The sequence below is a fragment of the Protopterus annectens genome, chromosome 12.part0, assembly GCF_019279795.1.
Source record: "Protopterus annectens isolate FY-2018-M chromosome 12.part0, PAN1.0, whole genome shotgun sequence".
Lineage (NCBI taxonomy): Eukaryota > Metazoa > Chordata > Ceratodontiformes > Protopteridae > Protopterus > Protopterus annectens.
Genome location: NC_056746.1, coordinates 885,164,225 through 885,185,583, shown reverse-complemented (window position 1 = coordinate 885,185,583; position 21,359 = coordinate 885,164,225). Strand labels below are relative to the sequence as shown.

Sequence of the window (21,359 nt, the reverse complement as noted above, 5' to 3'; positions counted from 1 at the left end):
TTAAGAGAATTTTGGGAAAAATAAGATATCAGCAGAGAGTATGTATAGGTGGGGACTGGAACCTGATTTGCAGTAGTGAAGATGTAGTGGGGAACCCAGAAGTGAAAATATATCAAAAGATGGTATATGTCTGAAGAAATTAAGTATATTTGGTATAGATCATCTGAATTCAGTAGCAGGAACATAGACATTACCTACTTCATATTCCTCAAGGTACAATAACTGGGCTAAACTGGAAAGACAATATACTCTACAAGAGAATGTGTATTTAAATAAAAGCTTTGACATATTAAATAACTATTTCAGATTATGCATCAGTAAAAACTAAGACAAATGGTAGGATAATGAAGTACAAATGAAACACTACTGTTCACCTATTTATCTGTCAAAAAAGAGAGATTTAAGGAATGGAGTAGTCTATTTAAGGAATGAGTAGTGTATTTAAGGAATGAGTAATGTAAATAATTTGAGAGTTGCTGGGGAAAGCAACATTTTCTTTAAAAGGGACAGCTATTGAGTGGCGCAATGAAAGCATAGTTCAAAGATAGGATAGAAATATGAGGGAAAGATATGGGGAAATGTAAAGTACAGTTTTGTACCTACCATAAATGTAGATGTTCGAGTGCTAATACAGCTGCAGTCATAACAGATGGGTTCTCCTGCCGTCAGGCGGGTCCTCGGTCGGCCGAATTCCAAAGTCTAGGTCCGGCGTCGGCTGCTGTCGCTTTCTTTCCTGACGTCAGTGCGACAGGGGTATATAAGACACAGCTGACGCCATTTTCTTCAGTCTTTCTTGCCCCAGATGTCAGGTGCCCCCAGAAGGAAGGCAAAATATATATATATATATATATATATATATGCAATGCAATATAATCAAAAATCAGTAGTTGCAAGCAAATACACCATAGAGGATAACCCAATCAGGTTGTAAGATGAGGAGTTCGCCACTTGGTCTGTACCCAGAGGGGAAGGAGGGAGGGAAACCTGGACTGCAGCTGTATTAGCACTCGAACATCTACATTTATGGTAGGTACAAAACTGTACTATGTTCATCGTGCATACAGCTGCAGTCATAACAGATGGGTAGAATCCCAAAGCTACGCACAGGGTGGTAGGCACTAGGTGGAACTGGGAGGAGCCAGAATGCCCTGCAACACAGCAGTGGCAAAGCCTGCTCTAGTTTTGGAGTATAAAGGTAGGTGGTAGTGTTTAGTGAAGGTATGCACAGAACTCCAAGTGGCTGCCTCCAAAATATCTTTGGTAGGGACTCCTCTGAGGAAGGCTGCAGAGGTAGCTGTGGCCCTTGTGGAGTGGGATCTGATGCCTGTAGGTACAGATTTGCCATGAAAGGAGTAACAAAACCATATGCAGTGGCCTATCCATTTTGAAATTGTCTGTTTGGAAATTGGCTTCCCATGAGCTCCTACAGCATAGGACACAAAGAGTTGTTCTGATTTCCTGAAAGGCTTTGTTCTGTCCAAATAGTAACGTAGCTGTCTATGGATGTCTAAGGAATGTAGCAGCCTTTCCCCTTTGTTTTGAGGATTGGGGTAAAAGGTAGGTAAGTGTACGGCCTGATTTAAAGCTACCCTGGATACTCCCTTAGGCATAAATGACGGGTTGGTTCATAGGGAAACCCTGTCCTGATGGAAGATGAGAAAGGGCTGCACAGCCATGAGGGCTTGTAGTTCCGAGACACTACGAGCTGAGGTAATAGCCAGAAGGAAAGCTGTTTTCCAGGACAAATATTGCAAATCTGTTGAGGCAGCTGGTTCAAAGGGAGGCAATGTTAATTTTTCTAGAATGTAATTAAGATCCCAGGCTGGTATTGGTTGTTTCCTTGGGGGTCTTATATTCTTAGCCCCTCTGAGGAACTGCCTTAAGAGTGGGTGAGAGAATAAGGGTGGATCAGTGTTGTATTCTGCAGAAATGGCTGAGGCATGGATTTTGATGGAGGAAAATGAAAGTCCACTGTTCAACAGCTCAGCTAGATACTGTAATATCTGAGGCAAATTCAGTTTTCTAGGATCCTGGTCCTTTTTCTCATTCCAAGCGCAAAACCGTTTCCATTTTACGGAGTAAGCTTTTCTAGTAGATGGCCTTCTGGCCTCCAAAATAACATCCTGCACCTCCTTGGAGAGTAGGGTCTGTTGTGGTGTTAAGGAATTTTCCATGCAGCCAGATTGAGTGTTTTCAGCTGACTGTGAAGAGTTTTGTAGCTGTGCTGAGTCAGGAGAAGAGGCATTAGAGGTAGGGTCCAGGGAGGAGAATGTGTTAAACTCCTCAGGAGTGGGTACCAGTGTTGTCTTGGCCAGTCTGGAGCAATCAGTATCATCTTTGGTCTGTCTGCTCTTGCTTTCAAGAGCACCTTGGGCAGTAGAGGCAAAGGTGGGAAGGCGTAAACTGTCCTTGCTGCCCAACTGAAGGAAAGGGCGTCCACTCTCCAGGCCTTTGAATGAAATGTCCTTGAGCACAATTTTGCCAATTGATGATTCTTGTGGGAGGCAAAGAGATCTATGTCTGGCCTTCCCCACGCTTGGATTATCTTTGTAAACACTTGAGGATGCAACTTCCATTTGTGCGGGTCTGTCATATTTCTGCTTAGATTGTCTGCCAGCGTGTTTTCCAAACCTGGCAGGTACCGTGCTTGGAGCTCGATTTGCCATTCCAGAGCCATGTTCCAAAGTGACATGGCCAGCCTGCACAGGGGGTATGAATGTGTTCCTCCTTGTTTATGTACCACATTACTGTGGTGTTGTCTGTTCTTATCAATAATTGCCCTGGATGCAGGAGGTCCTTGAAAGCTGTAATTGCATTTATCACTGCTAGCATTTCCTTTTGATTGATGTGAAGGTGGTTTTCCTTTTGGGACCATTTGCCCTGAATGCACCTGTCTGTCATGTGTGCCCCCCCAGGTGTAGTCTGAGGCGTCTGTTGGGATGACTTGATTTGCTTGAGGCTTGCAGAATGGTAGACCTGTGTTTGTTTGGCATGCTTGGGCCCACCATAGAAATTCCTTTTGCAAGCATGGAATTAGTGGTAATATTGTTTCCAAACTGTGGCTGTGTTGAGACCATAGGTTTTTTAGGTACCATTGAAGTTTCCTCATATGCAACTTTGCACATGGGATTAGAAGAATGCAAGATGCCATGAAGCCCAGAGCCTGCAGGATTTTCCTTGCAGTTAGCCTGGTACAAATTGCTAGCATCTTGAAGTACTGAGTTAGTTGCCCCTGTTTTTCTGGCGTAAGGTAGGCCATCTGGGTGTTTGTGTCCAGGCTGGCACCCAGGAAAATTATTTTCTGAGATGGTGTTAGCCTGGATTTCTCTTTGTTGACTGTGTATCCCAGAGAATGCAATAACCATGTTACATAAGCCAGATGTTCCAGAAGTATGTGTTTGCTGTCCGCTTGGATCAGGCAATCGTCCAAATAAGGGTAAATTTATATCCCTTGAAGTCTGCAGTAGGCAATTACTGATGCCAGACATTTCGTGAATACTCTGGGCGCAGTAGATAAGCCAAAGGGCAATGCAGAGAATTGATAGTGGATTGAACCTGCAAGAAATCTGAGGTATCTTCTGCAGCTTTGTCTGATTGGGACATACAGGTATGCCTCCTTGAGGTCCAATGTTACCAGCCAAGACTCCTTGCCCAGCATGGGAAGAAGCTGCTGTAAGGTGAGCATCTTGAACTTTGCTACGAGTAGGAATGTGTTTAGGATGGATAAGTCCAAAATGGGTCTCCAGTCGGTTCCCTTCCTTGGTACCAGGAATAGTCTGGAATAAAAACCTTGACCTTGTTCGTGAGTAGGTACTTCTTGAATAGCTTTCATGTCCATGAGCTTTGAAATTTGTATTTGAGCCTCTGCCCTTTGATTGTGTGGCAGGTTCAGCATGCCAAGAAGCTGCTGTAAGGTGAGCATCTTGAACTTTGGTACGATTAGGAATGTGTTTAGGATGGATAAGTCCAAAATGGGTCTCCAGTCGGTTCCCTTCCTTGGTACCAGGAATAGTCTGGAATAAAAACCTTGACCTTGTTCGTGAGTAGGTACTTCTTGAATAGCTTTCATGTCCATGAGCTTTGAAATTTGTATTTGAGCCTCTGCCCTTTGATTGTGTGGCAGGTTCGGCATGCCTCTCATTTTTGGAAGAGCGTGAAAATGAAATCTGTAGCCTCTGTTTATAATGTCCAGGATCCATTTGTCTTTTGTGACAAAATGCCAATTTTTTGAAAATAATGCCAGCTTTCCTCCCAAGGGTGCTGCCACCTGAGCCTTGCTTGGCCTGCAAAGGGGAAAGTCATTGGGTTTGTTTCCTGTATTGTTGTGTACTGTCTTCGCCACCTCTTGGTGCTTGAGATTTGCACTGTCTGCCTCTATATGATCCTTGAGATTGTCCTCTGCCCCTTGTGCGCCTGTATCTACCTCTTTGGGGCTTGTCCGTGGCTGGAAAGGACCAGTTTTTTGAAGGCCAATCTCTGCTAAAACGTGGTGGTTGTACCTGTAGAAAAGTTTTGACAGTTTGCATAGACTTAGCTTTTTCTTCCATTTTCCGTAGTACCTCCTCAGCATTAGTACCAAATAATACATCCTTTTGTAAAGGAGCATCTAGTAGTTTAGCCTTAACATGATCAGGCAAGGTTTGTTCCCTAAGCCAGGCATGTCTACGAATGACTGATCCTGTAACAGCAGCTCTAATTGAGGCCTCTAGAGCATCATAGCCACATTGTAAGGTGTGTTTACCCACTTGTTCTGCACTATGAATCATATCCTGCAACTCCTTCAAATCTGGTTGTTCAGGTTGTGACATTTTATTCTTTAATTGTGATAACAGAAACTGCTGATATTTAAGCATATGGAACTGACAATTTAAGGCCCTCATGGCTAGGGTGGCCGAGGTATATACCTTTTTCCCCACCTAAGGATCTAGACTCTCTCTCGGAAGGTAATGGATTCTTAGCAGTAGAGGCCTTCATTCCCTTGGGGCCTTGATAAATGGTTTCTGGGTCAGCATTATGGCTTTTGTAAAGAAATTGGTGTGAGTTAGGAACTCTGTAGTACCTATCAGGCTTGACTGGGGCAGGAGGCAGGGAATCCGGATTAAGGCAAGCCTCCGAGTAAACATCATCAAGAATGTCCAAGACAGGAGGTATCGCCAGAGGTCTGTGCTGAGGTAGCAAAGAAATTCCTAAGCCTTTTCTTGGAATCTGAAAAATCTTGGCCTTCCCAATGGAAGTGTTCCCTCAAGGTATGCAAGGTTTCCCCGAAAGAAAAGTCCTCTGGGGGGGATACAGAAGGGATGGACTGCTCTGCATCAGAATCTTCAAAAGGGGAGTACGAATGTTCCTCTTCATCAGAATGTTCTGAAATAATGGAGCCCTGGGTCAGAAGAGGGGGAATCTTCCTCCACTCTGGGTCTCTTGTCCGGCGGGGGTTGGGAACCCCTGATAAGAGTAATTAAATCCTCAGCCATTTTGAGCATCTGCTTTTTAAGCATGGGGCCTGGAGATGGGCCCTGTGCAACAGGCCTCTTGGAATGCATGGCTGATTTAGACTTAGTAAAGGCCTTTATGGAAAAGGAAGAAGAAGGTCTGAATACACCATGGGTGGAAGTGGACCTGTCCACATTAAGAGGCTCAACACTCACAGTGGCTTCGGTAGCTGTAGTCAGGGTATGGGCCGAGGGACCTGCGGTCTCGGTTACAGAAGACACCGCCAGAGAAGTGTCGTCGGTAGTCAGGGGCTGTGTAGGCGCCTCGCTGAGAACCGGAGCATGTGTAGCCGGTTTTGGCGTGGCGTCGGTGGAGACCGCGGACCTCGCGTGTCGGTCTTTGTCCTTGCGTTTTTTGGACAAAACAGTAGTCGGAGTCTCCGACGACATTTTATAATTAAAAGCTTTACCAAAAAAGTGCTGGGCGAACTCTGCCCGACGCTTAATAGTGCGTTTATTGAAAGTAGCACAAAAGCGACAGCCCGAGACGTCGTGGTCTGGGCCTAAACAAGGTATACAGAGGGAATGGAAATCCTTATGCGGTATTTGCTTCCCACAAGAAATACAATTGTTAACTTTGTCTGACATCGGTCTGAGGCAAGAAAAGTTTCCCCAACGGGGTACTTAGCTTTAAAGAAGACTTCGGTTTCTAAGTTTTCGTAATTTCAGGAGCTGGCCGACCGGCACTTGCGGACTGCTTCTGCTTCGGGCACCGCGCGGCAAAAAAGACTGAAGAAAATGGCGTCGGCTGTGTCTTATATACCCCTGTCGCACTGACGTCAGGAAAGAAAGCGACAGCAACCGACGCCGGACCTAGACTTTGGAATTCGGCCGACCGAGGACCCGCCTGACGGCAGGAGAACCCATCTGTTATGACTGCCGCTGTATGCACGATGAACATCAGGAATTATTTAGAGAGGTTGACAAAAAAAAGTATTGCAGAATAATGGGAATGTCACAGAACAAGAAAGGAACTGCAGAATGCTAAAGGGAAAAAAAGTATTTGTGTAACAGCAAAACATGCATGAGCTTAAAAAGGCTGCTGTTAACTATGTTTTGACAATTCTAGTATACAAACCTTTACTGCAATGACTTGGGCAACAAGAATTAGAAAAACAGTGCCACCAAACATAGGTAGCCTACAACGAGAAAAACAGAGATCCTACAGAGGTATTAGAGATATTTTGGAAATTTTATAAAAATCTGTACAATAAAAGAGGAATGTGGAAATCACAAAAAAAGCACAAATGGACACGTTTATGGAAAACAACAATGCCACAGTCACAGGAAGATGAAACACAAAAATTAGAAGCTAAGACAGGAAGAGATGGGATAAAAATGATGTATAATCAATCAACAGGGAAAGTCTCCAAGAACAGAATGTATCCTGGGGAAGTTGGGAGGGAAGAAAGTGACAAAGATCTGGAAAGTTTTCTGTAACAGTGTTTTAAAATGGCGGTTCTCCTGTATCTTTTTTTTCCCAATAAACATCTTTATTAAATGATCGCATATGACATAGTCAATTTTACATTCATATAAATGAAAAACAAACACAGACACCATTTTAGTTGCAAACATTATACATCACAGACACCAATGAAACAACTTTAGTTGCAAACATTATACATCACTTACAATCTATCCATTCATTGCCAGTTGAGCATTACACAGATCATTCAAATTCTGCCTCTTAAACCTCATTCCTTCCCTGCATATATTGTTCCCACAATTCCCATTTTTCCTATGTAGTTTGCTCCTTCCCTTTTCTAAAGATCCCAATTCCAGTTATTTCATCTCTGTTGCTATATTCACTACTTCTAGTAAAGTTGGTCTAGACTGATTTCCATTTTCTAGTAACTGTTTTTTGGCAGCCACCATAGTTAGGCTCAGCAAGGATTTACTATGTCTAGGCAATTCCGATTCTATATCATAGCTCAAAAAAAATCATATCCCCAATCAATCCAATCTGCTAACCCTGCATTTCCGACAGCAGTCTGCAAGGAATCCCTGAAGTCTGCCAGCTCATTACACTCCCAAAAAATATGTTCCCAGCCACCTCTTTATTGTCCATCACACCTCCAACATTTGCTATCCACCTGAAGAAAAAATGTTTGGAGTCTACTTGGGGTATAAAAATATCTATGTAAACACTTCCAGGCAAAGATCCTAAATCTTCTACATTTTGTTGCATATTTGGGAGATATACATATATCCCCCATTGCCTTTGTGAATTGCTTATAATCTCTCTTCCCAATCCTTTCTAAGCCCCAAGATTGATTCTTATTATCATGCAATATTTTATATGTTTTACTAATTATTCCTTTTTGAATGGCAGCTTCTGTTCTAGATTCTATTAAAAAAACGCTACCAGTGCTGGTCATTCATTCAGGAGCCCCTTATTTTCTCTTTGCCTATAATCTAATATCAACCCTTTTTAGGGAAGATAATCTGTAAACTGCAGTACAAATACATTCTTGGCTTCTTCCCATTCTATTACTTTTCCCTTTCCAGTAATTTGCTCCCAATACCTTGGTTCCTTTACCAGTTTTCTTCAATAAATTCCAGCCCCCTCTTGCACATTATCTGTATCCCTAATCACAGTCATCCCTATCAGCAAAATCTCTTTTCTCCATTCCCGTGATGTTTAGGTCTTAGAATACTCCCTGCTATTTTATGGATTTAATACTCTGATTTTTGAAGTTGTCCTTAAGAGTCTGCATCCAAAATCCCAATCTCTCCTTATTTCTTCCTCCCTGTTATCATTCTTTTCCACTTTGAATTATAGTTTTCTGCTTGTGCTATATAGAAAAGCCTTAACTGTGTTGGTCTAAAATACCCCCTCAAAATGGGTAATCTCCACCTTGTCCTTTTAGAAGAATCAAGTCACAAAAAAAGTATAGTACTCCACCAAGAAAAAATCAAAGGTCCGTGTAGACAGACAATAGTTGCTTTAATCACAAAAATAAAAACAATTTCAACTGAATGAGCGCTTTCGTCTGCCCAAAGCAGACTTCATCAGAATACTGAATACAAGGTGCCTCTGTTTTTTATACAGTTTTTTTAAAAAGTTTAATTAATGAATGAATAGCTAATTGAACCTATGAATTAGGTAACAATTAAACAATTTTACAATTTCATGTGAATTTAAAGAAAGACACTTTAAATGAATGGGTTGTATACCTAGTAAGGTGATTTGGTTTTGAAATAGCATTTAAAATACCCTTTAAAATACATCTTAAAGTGCATATGTGCCTAAAAAATTAATATATTGTAAATCAATAATTTGTTTGGTTTGAGGTAGTTACTGTGATTGAAATAATTTATATATAAACCTGAGGTGAATGTAAACTATTAAAAACTATTAAAAACTGTGCACATAGAGAAAATAAATAAATAATCCATAGGAAAAATGCATAGTAAAAATGCAAACTTCTGTTTGAGTACAAAATGTATAACTGTTTGCATCTAAAAATGTTGTTGGTTAAAAAACATACTGTGCAATTGTGTTCTTAAAAAAATGTTAAAAGATTTTCATATAAATTTTCATACATAAAAATTCAATATAAATGTAGGGTGTGTTGTATATTTTGTGAATTAATTTGTAGAAATTAGTAAACTTTTTAGTATAAATACAAAACAACTAGCAAGGTAACAATTCTAGTCAATATTTGACGTATTAGTCACAGCAAACAAGTAGTCTACACCTGGGTACATAGATATGATCATATAGTGTTATATTTTCAAATTTTTATAAAAGTCCTTTTGTAAAATTAAAATAATTTAACCTTATATATCAAGCTAAGGAAACAAAATATTTAGACTCTAGAGGCTTTGTCTATTAAAATTGCTTTAATATTAATATATTCATTGAGTTCCGGTGGGATATTTGATTTTAGTCTCAATTGCCATTTAATTTCCTTCTGAAGTAAAATATTTTTACTATCACCTCCCCTGGGGTCCGTTTTAATAAGTTCCAAGATTCCAAACTTAAAATCTATGAAACCAACACAATCAATAGAATGTTTGTAAAGTGCGCTAGTCTCTTTTCTCTTTTTAATATCATTCACGTGTTCATAGATTCTCTCTCTAAAAGTCCTCTCGGTCTTACCCACATAGAAGGAGGGACATTTAGTACAAATGGCCAAATATACTAGCATCCTACTACGACAGTTACCTTTGCAAAAGGCAATTTTACAGTTTAAGCCATTTTCAAGTTTTATTTCCTCAGTTTGATTAATGTATGGGCATTGTCTACACCTGCCACATTTAGTGGAACCTTTCTTTTTATCAAATTTTGTATTCTCAGTTTCAAATAGTCTTTTAAAATTTGTAGCAGTCCTAAAAATGAATAATGATGAATGAATAAGGGTTTATTTTATTCAGAGAGAGAATCTATGAACACGTGAATGATATTAAAAAGAGAAAAGAGACTAGCGCACTTTACAAACATTCTATTGATTGTGTTGGTTTCATAGATTTTAAGTTTGGAATCTTGGAACTTATTAAAACGGACCCCAGGGGAGGTGATAGTAAAAATATTTTACTTCAGAAGGAAATTAAATGGCAATTGAGACTAAAATCAAATATCCCACCGGGACTCAATGAATATATTAATATTAAAGCAATTTTAATAGACAAAGCCTCTAGAGTCTAAATATTTTGTTTCCTTAGCTTGATATATAAGGTTAAATTATTTTAATTTTACAAAAGGACTTTTATAAAAATTTGAAAATATAACACTATGTGGTCATATCTATGTACCCAGGTGTAGACTACTTGTTTGCTGTGACTAATACATCAAATATTGACTAGAATTGTTACCTTGCTAGTTGTTTTGTATTTATGTATTTATACTAAAAAGTTTACTAATTTCTACAAATTAATTCACAAAATATACAACACACCCTACATTTATATTGAATTTTTATGTATGAAAATTTATATGAAAATCTTTTAACATTTTTTAAGAACACAATTGCACAGTATGTTTTTTAACCAACAACATTTTTAGATACAAACAGTTGTACATTTTGTACTCAAACAGAAGTTTGCATTTTTACTATGCATTTTTCCTATGGATTATTTATTTATTTTCTCTATGTGCACAGTTTTTAATAGTTTTTAATAGTTTACATTCACCTCAGGTTTATATATAAATTATTTCAATCACAGTAACTACCTCAAACCAAACAAATTATTGATTTACAATATATTAATTTTTTAGGCACATATGCATTTTAAGATGTATTTTAAAGGGTATTTTAAATGCTATTTCAAAACCAAATCACCTTACTAGGTATACAACCCATTCATTTAAAGTGTCTTTCTTTAAATTCACATGAAATTGTAAAATTGTTTAATTGTTACCTAATTCATAGGTTCAATTAGCTATTCATTCATTAATTAAACTTTTTAAAAAAACTGTATAAAAAACAGAGGCACCTTGTATTCAGTATTCTGATGAAGTCTGCTTTGGGCAGACGAAAGCGCTCATTCAGTTGAAATTGTTTTTATTTTTGTGATTAAAGCAACTATTTTGTTTGTCTACACGGAACTTTGATTTTTTTCTTTTAGAAGAATCAGCTTATCCCAACTTAACCTTTGTTGCCTTCCCTTCCCAGATCAAATCCTTCAACTTTTTGCTATCCACAGCTTATCCTCTGGTTGCTAAAATATGTCTGACCCATTTACAACACTAAAGGGACTAAAAACATTTTAATGGCTTGTATCTTAGTATCTATACCCATATAACAAAGCTTGCAGTTTCTCAGTTTTTGCATTATCTTCTGTTTAGCCTCTTTCCACATATCCTTTAGCTGCCACAACAGAGCCGTTTTTAATCCATACTCCTAAATATTTCATTTTATCATGTCCCCCATAAATATGGATAATGTTGGACCAATTCATGTGTGGGTGCATAATTTACCATTATTGACTTTGTTCCAGCTTCATTAATTTTGCATCCTGAGAAGATTTGAAACAGTCTTAAAATGTTCCGCAACACTGTAATGTCCCTTTCTGGTTTTGTCATGTATAAAATATCATCTTCAAATAGAGACAGCTTTTCCTGACCACCATATCAATTATATCCTTGAATTTCTGAGTCCCTTACTTTCTTTGTCAATGGTTCTAAATATAATGCAAACAACAAAGGGGAAAGCACACAACCCTGCATGGTTTTACTCAAGCAGAAGTTATCAGAGAGGACCCTACCCACTTTAATTTTCACCTCCATCCCTCATACATACATACTTCTAATCAACCTTATAATTTTATCAGGGAAAGCAAATGCTTCCATTGCCCTGCTCAAGAAGTCCCAGTCTTCTCTTTCAAATGCTTTCTCTGCATCAAGACCCACCCATGAAAGTGTCATTTTCTTACATTCTGCTTCCCTCTGGACCATTAGTGTTCTGTTAATATTGTCAAATGTTTGTCTCCCCTCCACAAAACCACAATGATCCATATCTACCACGTCCGGTTTCACTTTTGCCTTTCTTTTAACCATTACACACAAACACTTTACAATCATGGTTTAGTACTGAAATGGACCTGTATGAAGCTGGATCCGATGGATCTTTACCCTCTTTGGGTATTACTGTTACCACCACCTTCTTCCATGATGATGGTACTTCTCTTCTTCTTAAAATACTCTTAAAACCTTCCAGATCTTTATCATTTTTTTCCCTCCTAACTTCCACAGGAATACCATCTATTCCAGGGGACCTTCCTGTAGATTGGTTATACATAGGATGGGAAGAGATGAGGTAAAAATGGCCATTAGTAATTGAGCCTCATCTACCTCTAACCTTGGCAGATTTATTTCTTCCATAAACATTTCCATTTGTACCTTTTCTTGATTTCCATATTTCTCTACTTTATACAAACTTTCATAAAATTTCCAAAATATTTCTAATACGTCTACAGGATTTCTCGTTATCTTCCTTGTTATAGGCTCCCTAAGCTTGATGACAGCCCTTTCCACTTTCTCTCGCCACAGGAGTTGTGCAAAGGTTCTAGAATTATTTTAAAAAAAAAAACAGTTGCTTAACAGCAATCTTTCTAAACTTGTGCATATTATCGAGGTAATCCCTTATTTTCTGTTTAGCACTCTGCAGTTGCTCCTCTTGTTCTGAGAGATTCTCCCTATTCTGCAATACATTTGTCAGTCCCTCTAAATAATTCTGGTTACTTTTTAATCATATCTCCCTTTATTTCCACCCTAGTTTTAAACTCCACTTTAATTTTATCCCACTCCCTAGCTATGTTTTCAGAAGAAAATTCTATCTTCCCTAATAGCTCCTGAATTACTACCAAAACCCATTCCTAGGTAGGAAAGCATCAGTCTTCTCATTTTTATTTCATTACCTTCCAATTTTATTTTAATTACTGGCATATGATCTGAAATAGTTATTGGGTGCATTTCAAAACATTCAGTTAAATGCACATGTTCCTGAGAGATATAAATTCTATCTAGCCTAGCCCAGTTTTTGTATCTCGGTGAATAATATGTAAATTAATTCCAAACTCCTAGTACTGAATTCACACCTTCCATGCCAACCATTTTCATAATTTTCTTCAAAAACCTACCCTCCTTTGTTACATTTTCCCTTCTAGGCCCCCCAGACACATCTTCACTGTTGCAAACCAAATTCCAGTCTCCAACTAAAAGTAATATTTCTTGCTGAAAACTGATTTCTCCCAAAATTTTCTTAAACTCCATTATAGCAGTTTTTGGTGGGATGTAAATACATGCCAGTATAATCCTTCTCCCTTGGCAGTAGCCCCTTAGTACAATATATCTTCCATTATCCTCTTTTATTTTCTCTTCTATCACTATTGGAGCTCCTCTTGCAATTAATACAAGTACTCCTCTTTTCCTTTGCCCCAGATATTCCACTAAATAACCACATCCTGAAAACCTTTCTTTATCAAATTCACATGTTCAGTTCTTTCCAGCTGTGTCTCCTGTAGCACAGCTTTTTGCACTCTACAGTTGTCAATAAAGTTCACTACTCTTTTTTATAGCTGTAAGACCATTCAAACTGAAAGACATTACAGAAAGCATCATTTTCTTATATAGTTATTATTACCATCTTTTATGTATAACTGCTTTTCGGTTAAATGTCTAGTTCCAACTTTTATATTACATGTATATACTGTTCGGCCAGTTGGTCTTTTATGCAGTTGTCATATCCATTTACACCAATGCAAAGTCTTCCATAATTTTTTTGTTTTTTTGAAAGCCTTCAAACAGAACAAACCCCCACCACCCCTAAAAAACAACTGAACACACAAAACTATATACATCTTCCAAAACTGAAGTATTTGCTACGTAATAAAAACAAAGGTTCTAAGTTGATAACCACAAAGACAGGCTGGAGTTAACCAAAAAGAAGGGTTAGTCATGCTAAGATGCATGGTACAGCCTCTGCCATTAGTAAGTGCTATTTGAGTTTGACTGTTTGTAGCCCTCCCAGCTGCGAAAACCCGAATGCTTTCAGTAAACACTTTCTCCAAGACATATCTCTTTATCAAACTGTCTTCTAGTGACATGCAAACCAGACACAAAACTAAGGGTACCTTGTTTACCAGAAAAAAAAAAACATTATAATATTCAATATGCTTTTTCATTTACATGCTTTGTAATAAACTTGTTACTAAATAACGCCTAGGGTTCTAACCCAGTCGAAAAACACTGATTTTTCTTTAGTCATACTCTCTTAACCAGGCCCTTCCTCTCTCCCCTCTTCTCCCCACCCCCTTTATTTTTCCCATTGCAATGTCTACACTTCTTAAAACTGAAGAAAAAGAGAGAAAGGAGAAAGAAAAAAGCACCTGTTTACATTAGTATCCCTGTTGCATTTAAAAAACCCCGAGAAAACTTTACTTCAAGTCTAATTGGCTTTGTATTATCTCTATTGTATTATTTGATTGTTTTCAAAGAACATTATGTCCTAGCCAATTTCTCTTTCTTGTCTTCTTTTTTTTTTTCTTTCTCTCAGCCAATCCCATTCCATCAGGCCATCTCCAGTTTCTCTTTATCAGACCATCTCCATGGAGGCATGATGACCAGCTGCAAAATTGCTACTTTGTGTACATACATGCATTTGGTAGAAAAATAAAGCCTCATAATAGTCAATATTCATTTTCATTTACTTGCGCTCTCTTAAAACTAATCAATCTAAGGTCCTTAATCAGTCATTTCCCCATGGAAGAATGAAAAAAGCACATTAATTTTAACTTTGCCATGCCTTTTTAACCAGGCTCTTTATCGCTGTATTACCTATATTTCTCAAAACTGTGCAACACAGAAGAGGGGAGAAAAAGAAAAACACCAACTGTTTACCATCCTCATTACACTTAAAAAATAGCATGCAAAGAAAACCATGCACCACAAATACAGTACTGTTTTCTTTACTTTGCTTTCTCCCCTCTCCTCCCCAAAGCATTTTTTCCGAACATTAATGGCATGAAGTGGGGCATATACTTTAGAGTCCCCCACAAATCCAACAAATTTTGAAATAAAATCCAATATTTCCAAATTTTCTTGTTCTGTCATATTTCACAAATATAATTATTGCATTGTAATCCCAGAATAAATTGCTGGTTGTATTACTCTTCTTTTCCATCACCCAAATCATGTCTCTGCTTCACTTACAATGTACTCACGATTCTTCTAGTCAACGCTCATGCTTCCTTCCTTCTCTCCATTTTCTATTGAAATACTGGAAAAGGTTTCACAGGTACAGTCTCTCCGTGGTCTTTATTACCAGAGGAACAAGAAGCAGAATTTCCTCCTATTTCACAGCTCACTTTTTGTTGGACAAACGTTTGTATTTTCTCCTTAGCATGCACTTCATCAAAAAATTATTTTGTCCCTTCAGGGAAGTATAACTTGAAGACAGCTGGGTACAACAGTTTGAATCTCACACCTGCATCTTGACATTCTCTGAATAGTGAAATTAATTTACTTCTCTTTTGCTTGGTGTATAGTGAGTAATCATTCTCCACAAACACTCTGTCTCACACTTAGTATTTTGTCCTTCTGTCACAGTTTTGTCAGAATCAACTCCTTCTGCTGGTAGGATTGCATCCTTACTATTAAAGGTCTAGGCTGCTTTCTTATAGCTAGGTTTGGAACATACACACAATGTGTCCTTTCAACTAACAACTGCTGTGGAATACCAGTCCAGTTGCTTATTTGAGCTTTCATAAAATTAATGGAGTCTGTTCCCTCCAGCTTCTCTGGTATAGCTGAAAATCTCAGGTTTTCCCTACATGCTCTATCCTCTAATTCTATTATTTTTTGAAACATCTCTTCCTGAGGAGTCCCATATTCACCCAGCCTTTTCTTCATTTTGATCGCAAATTTTTGCAGCTTTATCATCTCATCTCAACTGAATATCTGTTTAAAGCTTCTTCCATCTTTTCCAGCCTTTCGATGCTTGTGTTGATACACTCCATCCGTGTTTTGTTTATTTTATCCAGGTCTGTATGCAGTTGTCTTGTATCTTCCTGTAGGTTATTGAAGTCATGTCTGGAGGATGCATTGCTTTTTGCTGAACAGCTGCAGAACTTTCCCCAGTCAGTGTTTCTTCCTCACTTTTTGTAGCGGATTTTTTTTCCAGGTCTTCTGTATTTCTTTATTCCTGGCATTCAGGCAGTGCACTTACTAACCACTTACTGAAAGCTACCCATAAACATAAGTCTACTGACCTTCTCTGTCGAGTTTTTTTTTTTTTCACACTGGGAGAGCTAGAAACAAGCTGTTACTCAGTGTGCAGCCATCTTGGAAGTCTGAATATTGGGTAATGTTGGTAATTTTTGGTTTGGATTTAAAGCTATTTTTGACTACACTTCCCATTAGGAAGTGGGTATGGACTTATTTTTTGTGGTAACATGCTGCAATGGCATACTTCCATCTCAATTCCTTACAGTCACTATAAAGTATTCCATTTGCTTTTTCTTTTTCTCTGCAAACCTGGAGAGAGAAGCATATTGCACCTGATGTAATCTCTGCAGCTTCTGATATATTGGAGGACCTTTTCTTTGGTATTTTCTAATGGTGCTGCTAAACCACTTATAGAGATACAACACCTCTTGAGTGTAGCAAGAGATTCCTCCAAAATTAAACAAATTTGGTATTTGCCTGCAGAAGGATTTATTTGCCATAGGAGTATTTGTTTTTGTGAAGCTGTGGCTGCAAAAGAAGGGCATCTAGATGAGGCACTGATTGGAAAGAAAAACAAAATCAAGTAAACACCACACATTAGGGAAGAAAAGTAACTTAAAACTACAATATTATAATACATGTGTAAAAAATTCTGCTGATAGTATATGAAAACACAAAAAATTCTGGTAATACGTGAAAATGTTTTTTCTCCTTAAAGCAGCCTGTAGTCATTAAGTGCAAATTCAAACTCTTCAACAACAGGAAAGCATTAAACTATTCTCCTATAGCAGAGTTTTAATGAGTTGTGGGTGGGACTTAGCTAGGAAAATGCGGTTCCAAGTCATCCTAATACCTGCGGCAGCAAATTACTGCTCATGCAAAAGAAGCTTTACAAAATCTGAATTTTGCACCAAGAAATAAGAAATCAAAATAACTAAAAGGGTTATACAAAACTGGTCGTCAAAACAAGGGAAGAGGAACTGTAAGTGAAGTCCGTTTTTGTCAAAGAAAATGGATGATGTGCTTGTAAGCTACAAACACTATTCAGCCTTTAGCTTTCAACAGTGGGCTGATCAAGACCAAAGTGCTTCCTGAATAAAGTAAGCAATGAGAACATTTCTGAATGTTTTGTTGGATTATGGCTTACTAGATAAAGAATTCAGTTTCCAAGTCTTGTGCTACTTAAGTATTGAGCACACAATCTGCTGCAAATGTAATTAATAGAGAACAACGCTGCCCCAACTGCTCTCATTCTCCTGCTCTGCTCAGTGTGTCTCAAAGTCATAACACTGTAGTAAGACAAGGCAAAATACATTTGTAGCCATCTAGTAGACATTAAAGAATAATAGGCCCTCCAGCCACACACTAAATGAGTTAGTAAAGTATGTTCCATATCAGGGCTGAAATAACCAAACCCCAAAGGTTTAATGCAACTCATCTGTGGGAGACAGAAGTACACATGCAAGTGCATGTACACACACACTAACACATGCAAGCACAAACGTGTGCACAAAGGAAACCAGTACAGGCTTGATGTGTGGCTACCCTTACATTTTTTTATTCACTAAGTAATGTCTCTCATTTCACACAAAAGTTCTCATTTGTGGTGCTGCTGTATGAAACAAATACTTGTCAAATTTAAAAAAGCACAACTTCCTTAACAATCAGCATTGCTCATGCACAAGACACTGTACCTGTTCTTTATTATTGTTCACTAATCCGGGCTTCTTTTTCTTTTTAAAAGGACTAGTTGCTGAGTCTTGAGGTGAATGTCCATTTGAAGAATGCTGAGGACTAGGCAACTTTCTCTTTTGTGCAGCACGTTCTGCTGACCCTGGATCTAAAAATAAAAATTAAAGAATCCATAAAATTCCAGAACATCTCCCAATACTGGCATGCAGATCCAAATTAATATGCACAAAAAAGTAATGAGTAAGGGCATCTGTCTACTGCTCTTTTTTTTTTTTTTTTTTTGAAACTCAGTAACCAAGCACAAGACAATATATTCCACATAAATTAAAGGGCAAGAAAACTTGTGAGAGCCTACTGCTTCAAATAAAAAGCCGTGAAACTCCTACATGAAATATTAATGCAGGAAAGACCTACATATAAAAATTCTCAAAGAAGTGAAGGGGGAAAACAATTTCTCTAGTTTTTTTTTTTTTACCAGAAGAATATATAAGTGTTTCCATCCATTTTTTTTAGATCAGACCATCTTTACAAAGACTGTTGTTGCCCCCCCCCCTACTTACAGCCTTATTTTCATCTTTGCATGCCTGTAAACAGTCCAAGAGGGAGAGATGTGCAATGGGACACTGAAGGATGTCACCCACCTCCATGGCAGAAGAAATCATTGGCCCCTCCCAACTTTAGACATCAACTCTGTGTGTTCTCTGGTCTCCACTGGGGATTGTAACACAGGGTGCCCAGCTATGTATACTGGCCCCTCCACCCTAAGAAAAGCAAGCAGTAACAGCCATGCATATCCCCTCACCACCACTCCTCCACTGTGTGGGCTGTTAATCAAACCTGAGTCACCTGGATCAATGTGTTTTATCTTTCTATGTCAACATACCTGTCTTGTAATAAAGTAGTGTACTCACTAAAACATTCCATCTGTGTTGTCCATTTTCATTCTTCTTTAACTGATGGGTTTGCATCCAAGACTGTGATCCGACGTGGCCACTTCTACCAGATTTTTGGATCCTAAACTCTTGAGCTCCTCCCTTTACCCATAATGCTCCAACAACCTAAAATACCTTTGATCGAGTTTGCTGCCCCAAGATATAAAGGGGCACCCTAGAATATTGTCTAACAAAGGTAAAAAGGAGAAAGGAACAAAGAAGCTGGAGCTCAAGCAAGGAACAGAGGTTCCTGTACAACTCTTAGATCACTCAAGAAGCAATGGATGGTGGAAGATGGGAGGAAGTTGAGAAAGAATGAAAATGGACAACAAAGATGGAACTTTATGGTGAGTACTTAACTTTTTTATCTGATGTTGTCCTTTTCATTCATTCCACAACTGATGGGACAGAGTCCCCAGCTACTGTAACCTTGGAAGGCCGTCATGGAAGGATTTTCTGGAGCACTGCAGAGCCAAAGGCCACTCTGTTCCTAGAAATCAAATCTAATTTGTAATGCTCAATGAAAGTGCGAGAATTAGCTCAAGTTGCAGCTGCACAAATATCATCCAAAGAAGCCCTTGACCAAAAGGCTGAAGAAACCTCCATAGACATTGTGGAATGGACTATAGGAAGTTTGGGCAAGGATGAAAGTACAGTTGTGTACACTTACCATAAATGTAGATGTTCGAGTGTATTCACTGTTGGCAGTCATCACCTGTGGGTTATCCCTGCTGTGGTAGCCCTCGGCCGGCCCAGATACCAGAGTCAATGTTTTTCTGTGTCGGCTACTGTCGTCTGTAGTCTAACGTCAGGTTGTCAGTGCTATAAAGCAAGGCAGCCGACACCATTACATCAGTTTTTCTTGTCCTAACCTGTCAGAAGCACAAGGAAATATGGTAAATTGGTCCTGGTCACTAAAAGCCACCATGGGAAGCTTATGTCCCCCTAGGGAAAGAGGATATAAGGGGTAAAGAGGGAGAGAAACCAGAACTGCAACAGTGAATACACTCTAACATCTACATTTACGGTAAGTGTACACAACTGTACTATGTTCTTCATGTTTCACTGCTGCAGTCATCACCTGTGGGAGGACTCCCAAAGCTGAGGAGAGGGATGGAAGGATAGGTTAGAGCCCTAGGCATGGGTCAGCAAGCCCTGCAGAACTACAAAGGCAAACCCTGCCCTAGACTTTGAGAAAAGAGGTAGGTGGTAATGCTTTGTAAAGGTATGGACAGAAGTCCAAATGGCAGCTTCCAAAATGTCCCTGGTGGGGACTCCTCTGAGGAATTCTGTGGAAGTGGAGGCTGCCCTAGTGGAATGGGTATGAATAGCCTTAGAGGGTGATTTCCCATGTAGTCTGTAGCAGAGATGGATACAGTGTGATATCCATTTGAAAATGGTTTGCTTGGAAATGGGCTTCCCCTCTGCTCTGGGGCAAAGCTGACAAGAAGCTGGTCTGTTTTTCTGAAGGGTTTAGTACAGTCCAAGTAGTATCCGAGTTGTCTGTGTATATCTAGTGAGTGCAGAATTCTTTCCCCCTTGGTTTGAGGGTTGGGTGGTAAGAAGGTGGGTAGATGTATGACCTGGTTGAGGGTCACATCAGATACCACCTTGGGCATAAAGGAGGGATTAGTCCTCAAGGAGACCCTGTCTGCATGGAAAATGATGTAGGGCTCAACGGCCATGAGTGCCTGAAGTTCTGAAACCCTTCTGGCTGAGGTGAGAGCTAGTAGGAAAGCAGTTTTCCAGGAGAGGTATTTCAATTCTACTGAAGCAGCAGGTTCAAATGGAGGTAAGGTTAGCTTTTCTAAAACATAATTCGGGTCCCAGGCTGCCGTGGGTGACCTTCTGGGGGGTCTCATATTAGAAGACCCTCAGAGGAATTGTTTAATCAAAGGACATGAGAAGAGGGGCTGTTCTGAATCGAAATGAGCTGAAATGGCTGAGGCATGGATTTTAATAGAAGAGAAGGAAAGGCCACTATTGAGTAACTCTGCTACACAGTCCAAAATAAGAGGGATGGAAGGTTGAGAGGTACTGGCACCAGCAGCAGAATCATTTCCATTTCCCTGTGTAAGATTTTCTGGTGCTGGACCTTCTGGCCTCAGTGACAATGTCTAGGACCTGTTTGCTTAACAGGGACCTCTTGCTTGCTTTTAAAGTATTAGCCATGCTGACAGACAGAGTCTGCAAGTCTGGGTGCAGCATTTCCTCCCCCACCTGGGTCAAGAGGTCTGAGATCAGGGGGAGCTGCAATGCTGTCTGGGCCAATCTGGAGCAATAAGGATGGCCTTTGGTCTCTCCTCCCTTATTTTGATCAGTACCTTGGGATAAGAGGCAGAGGAGGGAATGCATACACAAAGAGGGAGTTCCAGGGAAAGGTCAAGGCATCCACCTTCCATGCAAGGCGGTGATACTCCCTGGTACAGAATATTTCCAGCTGGTAGCTGAGGTGCAAAGCAAAAAGATCCACCTCCGGAGTTATCCACTCCTGAGTGACTTGCAGAAAGATTTTTCTGTGGCGCTGTCATTCATGGGGGTCCAGTAAGTTTATGCTTATGTGGTCTGCCAGGG

General features: G+C 39.3%; 1 protein-coding gene across 6 annotated transcripts in view; it reads right to left on the bottom strand.

Annotated features, from left to right (window-relative positions):
- ZMYND8 (zinc finger MYND-type containing 8) overlaps positions 1-21,359 on the bottom strand; it is a 1,698,999-nt gene that overhangs the window by 1,300,155 nt on the left and 377,485 nt on the right. For all 6 annotated transcript variants that reach the window (XM_044089914.1, XM_044089913.1, XM_044089918.1 and 3 more), the window contains one exon: positions 17,856-18,001. In XM_044089914.1, coding sequence (XP_043945849.1) covers positions 17,856-18,001 — 146 coding nt within the window. The remainder of the gene's footprint in view (positions 1-17,855; positions 18,002-21,359) is intronic.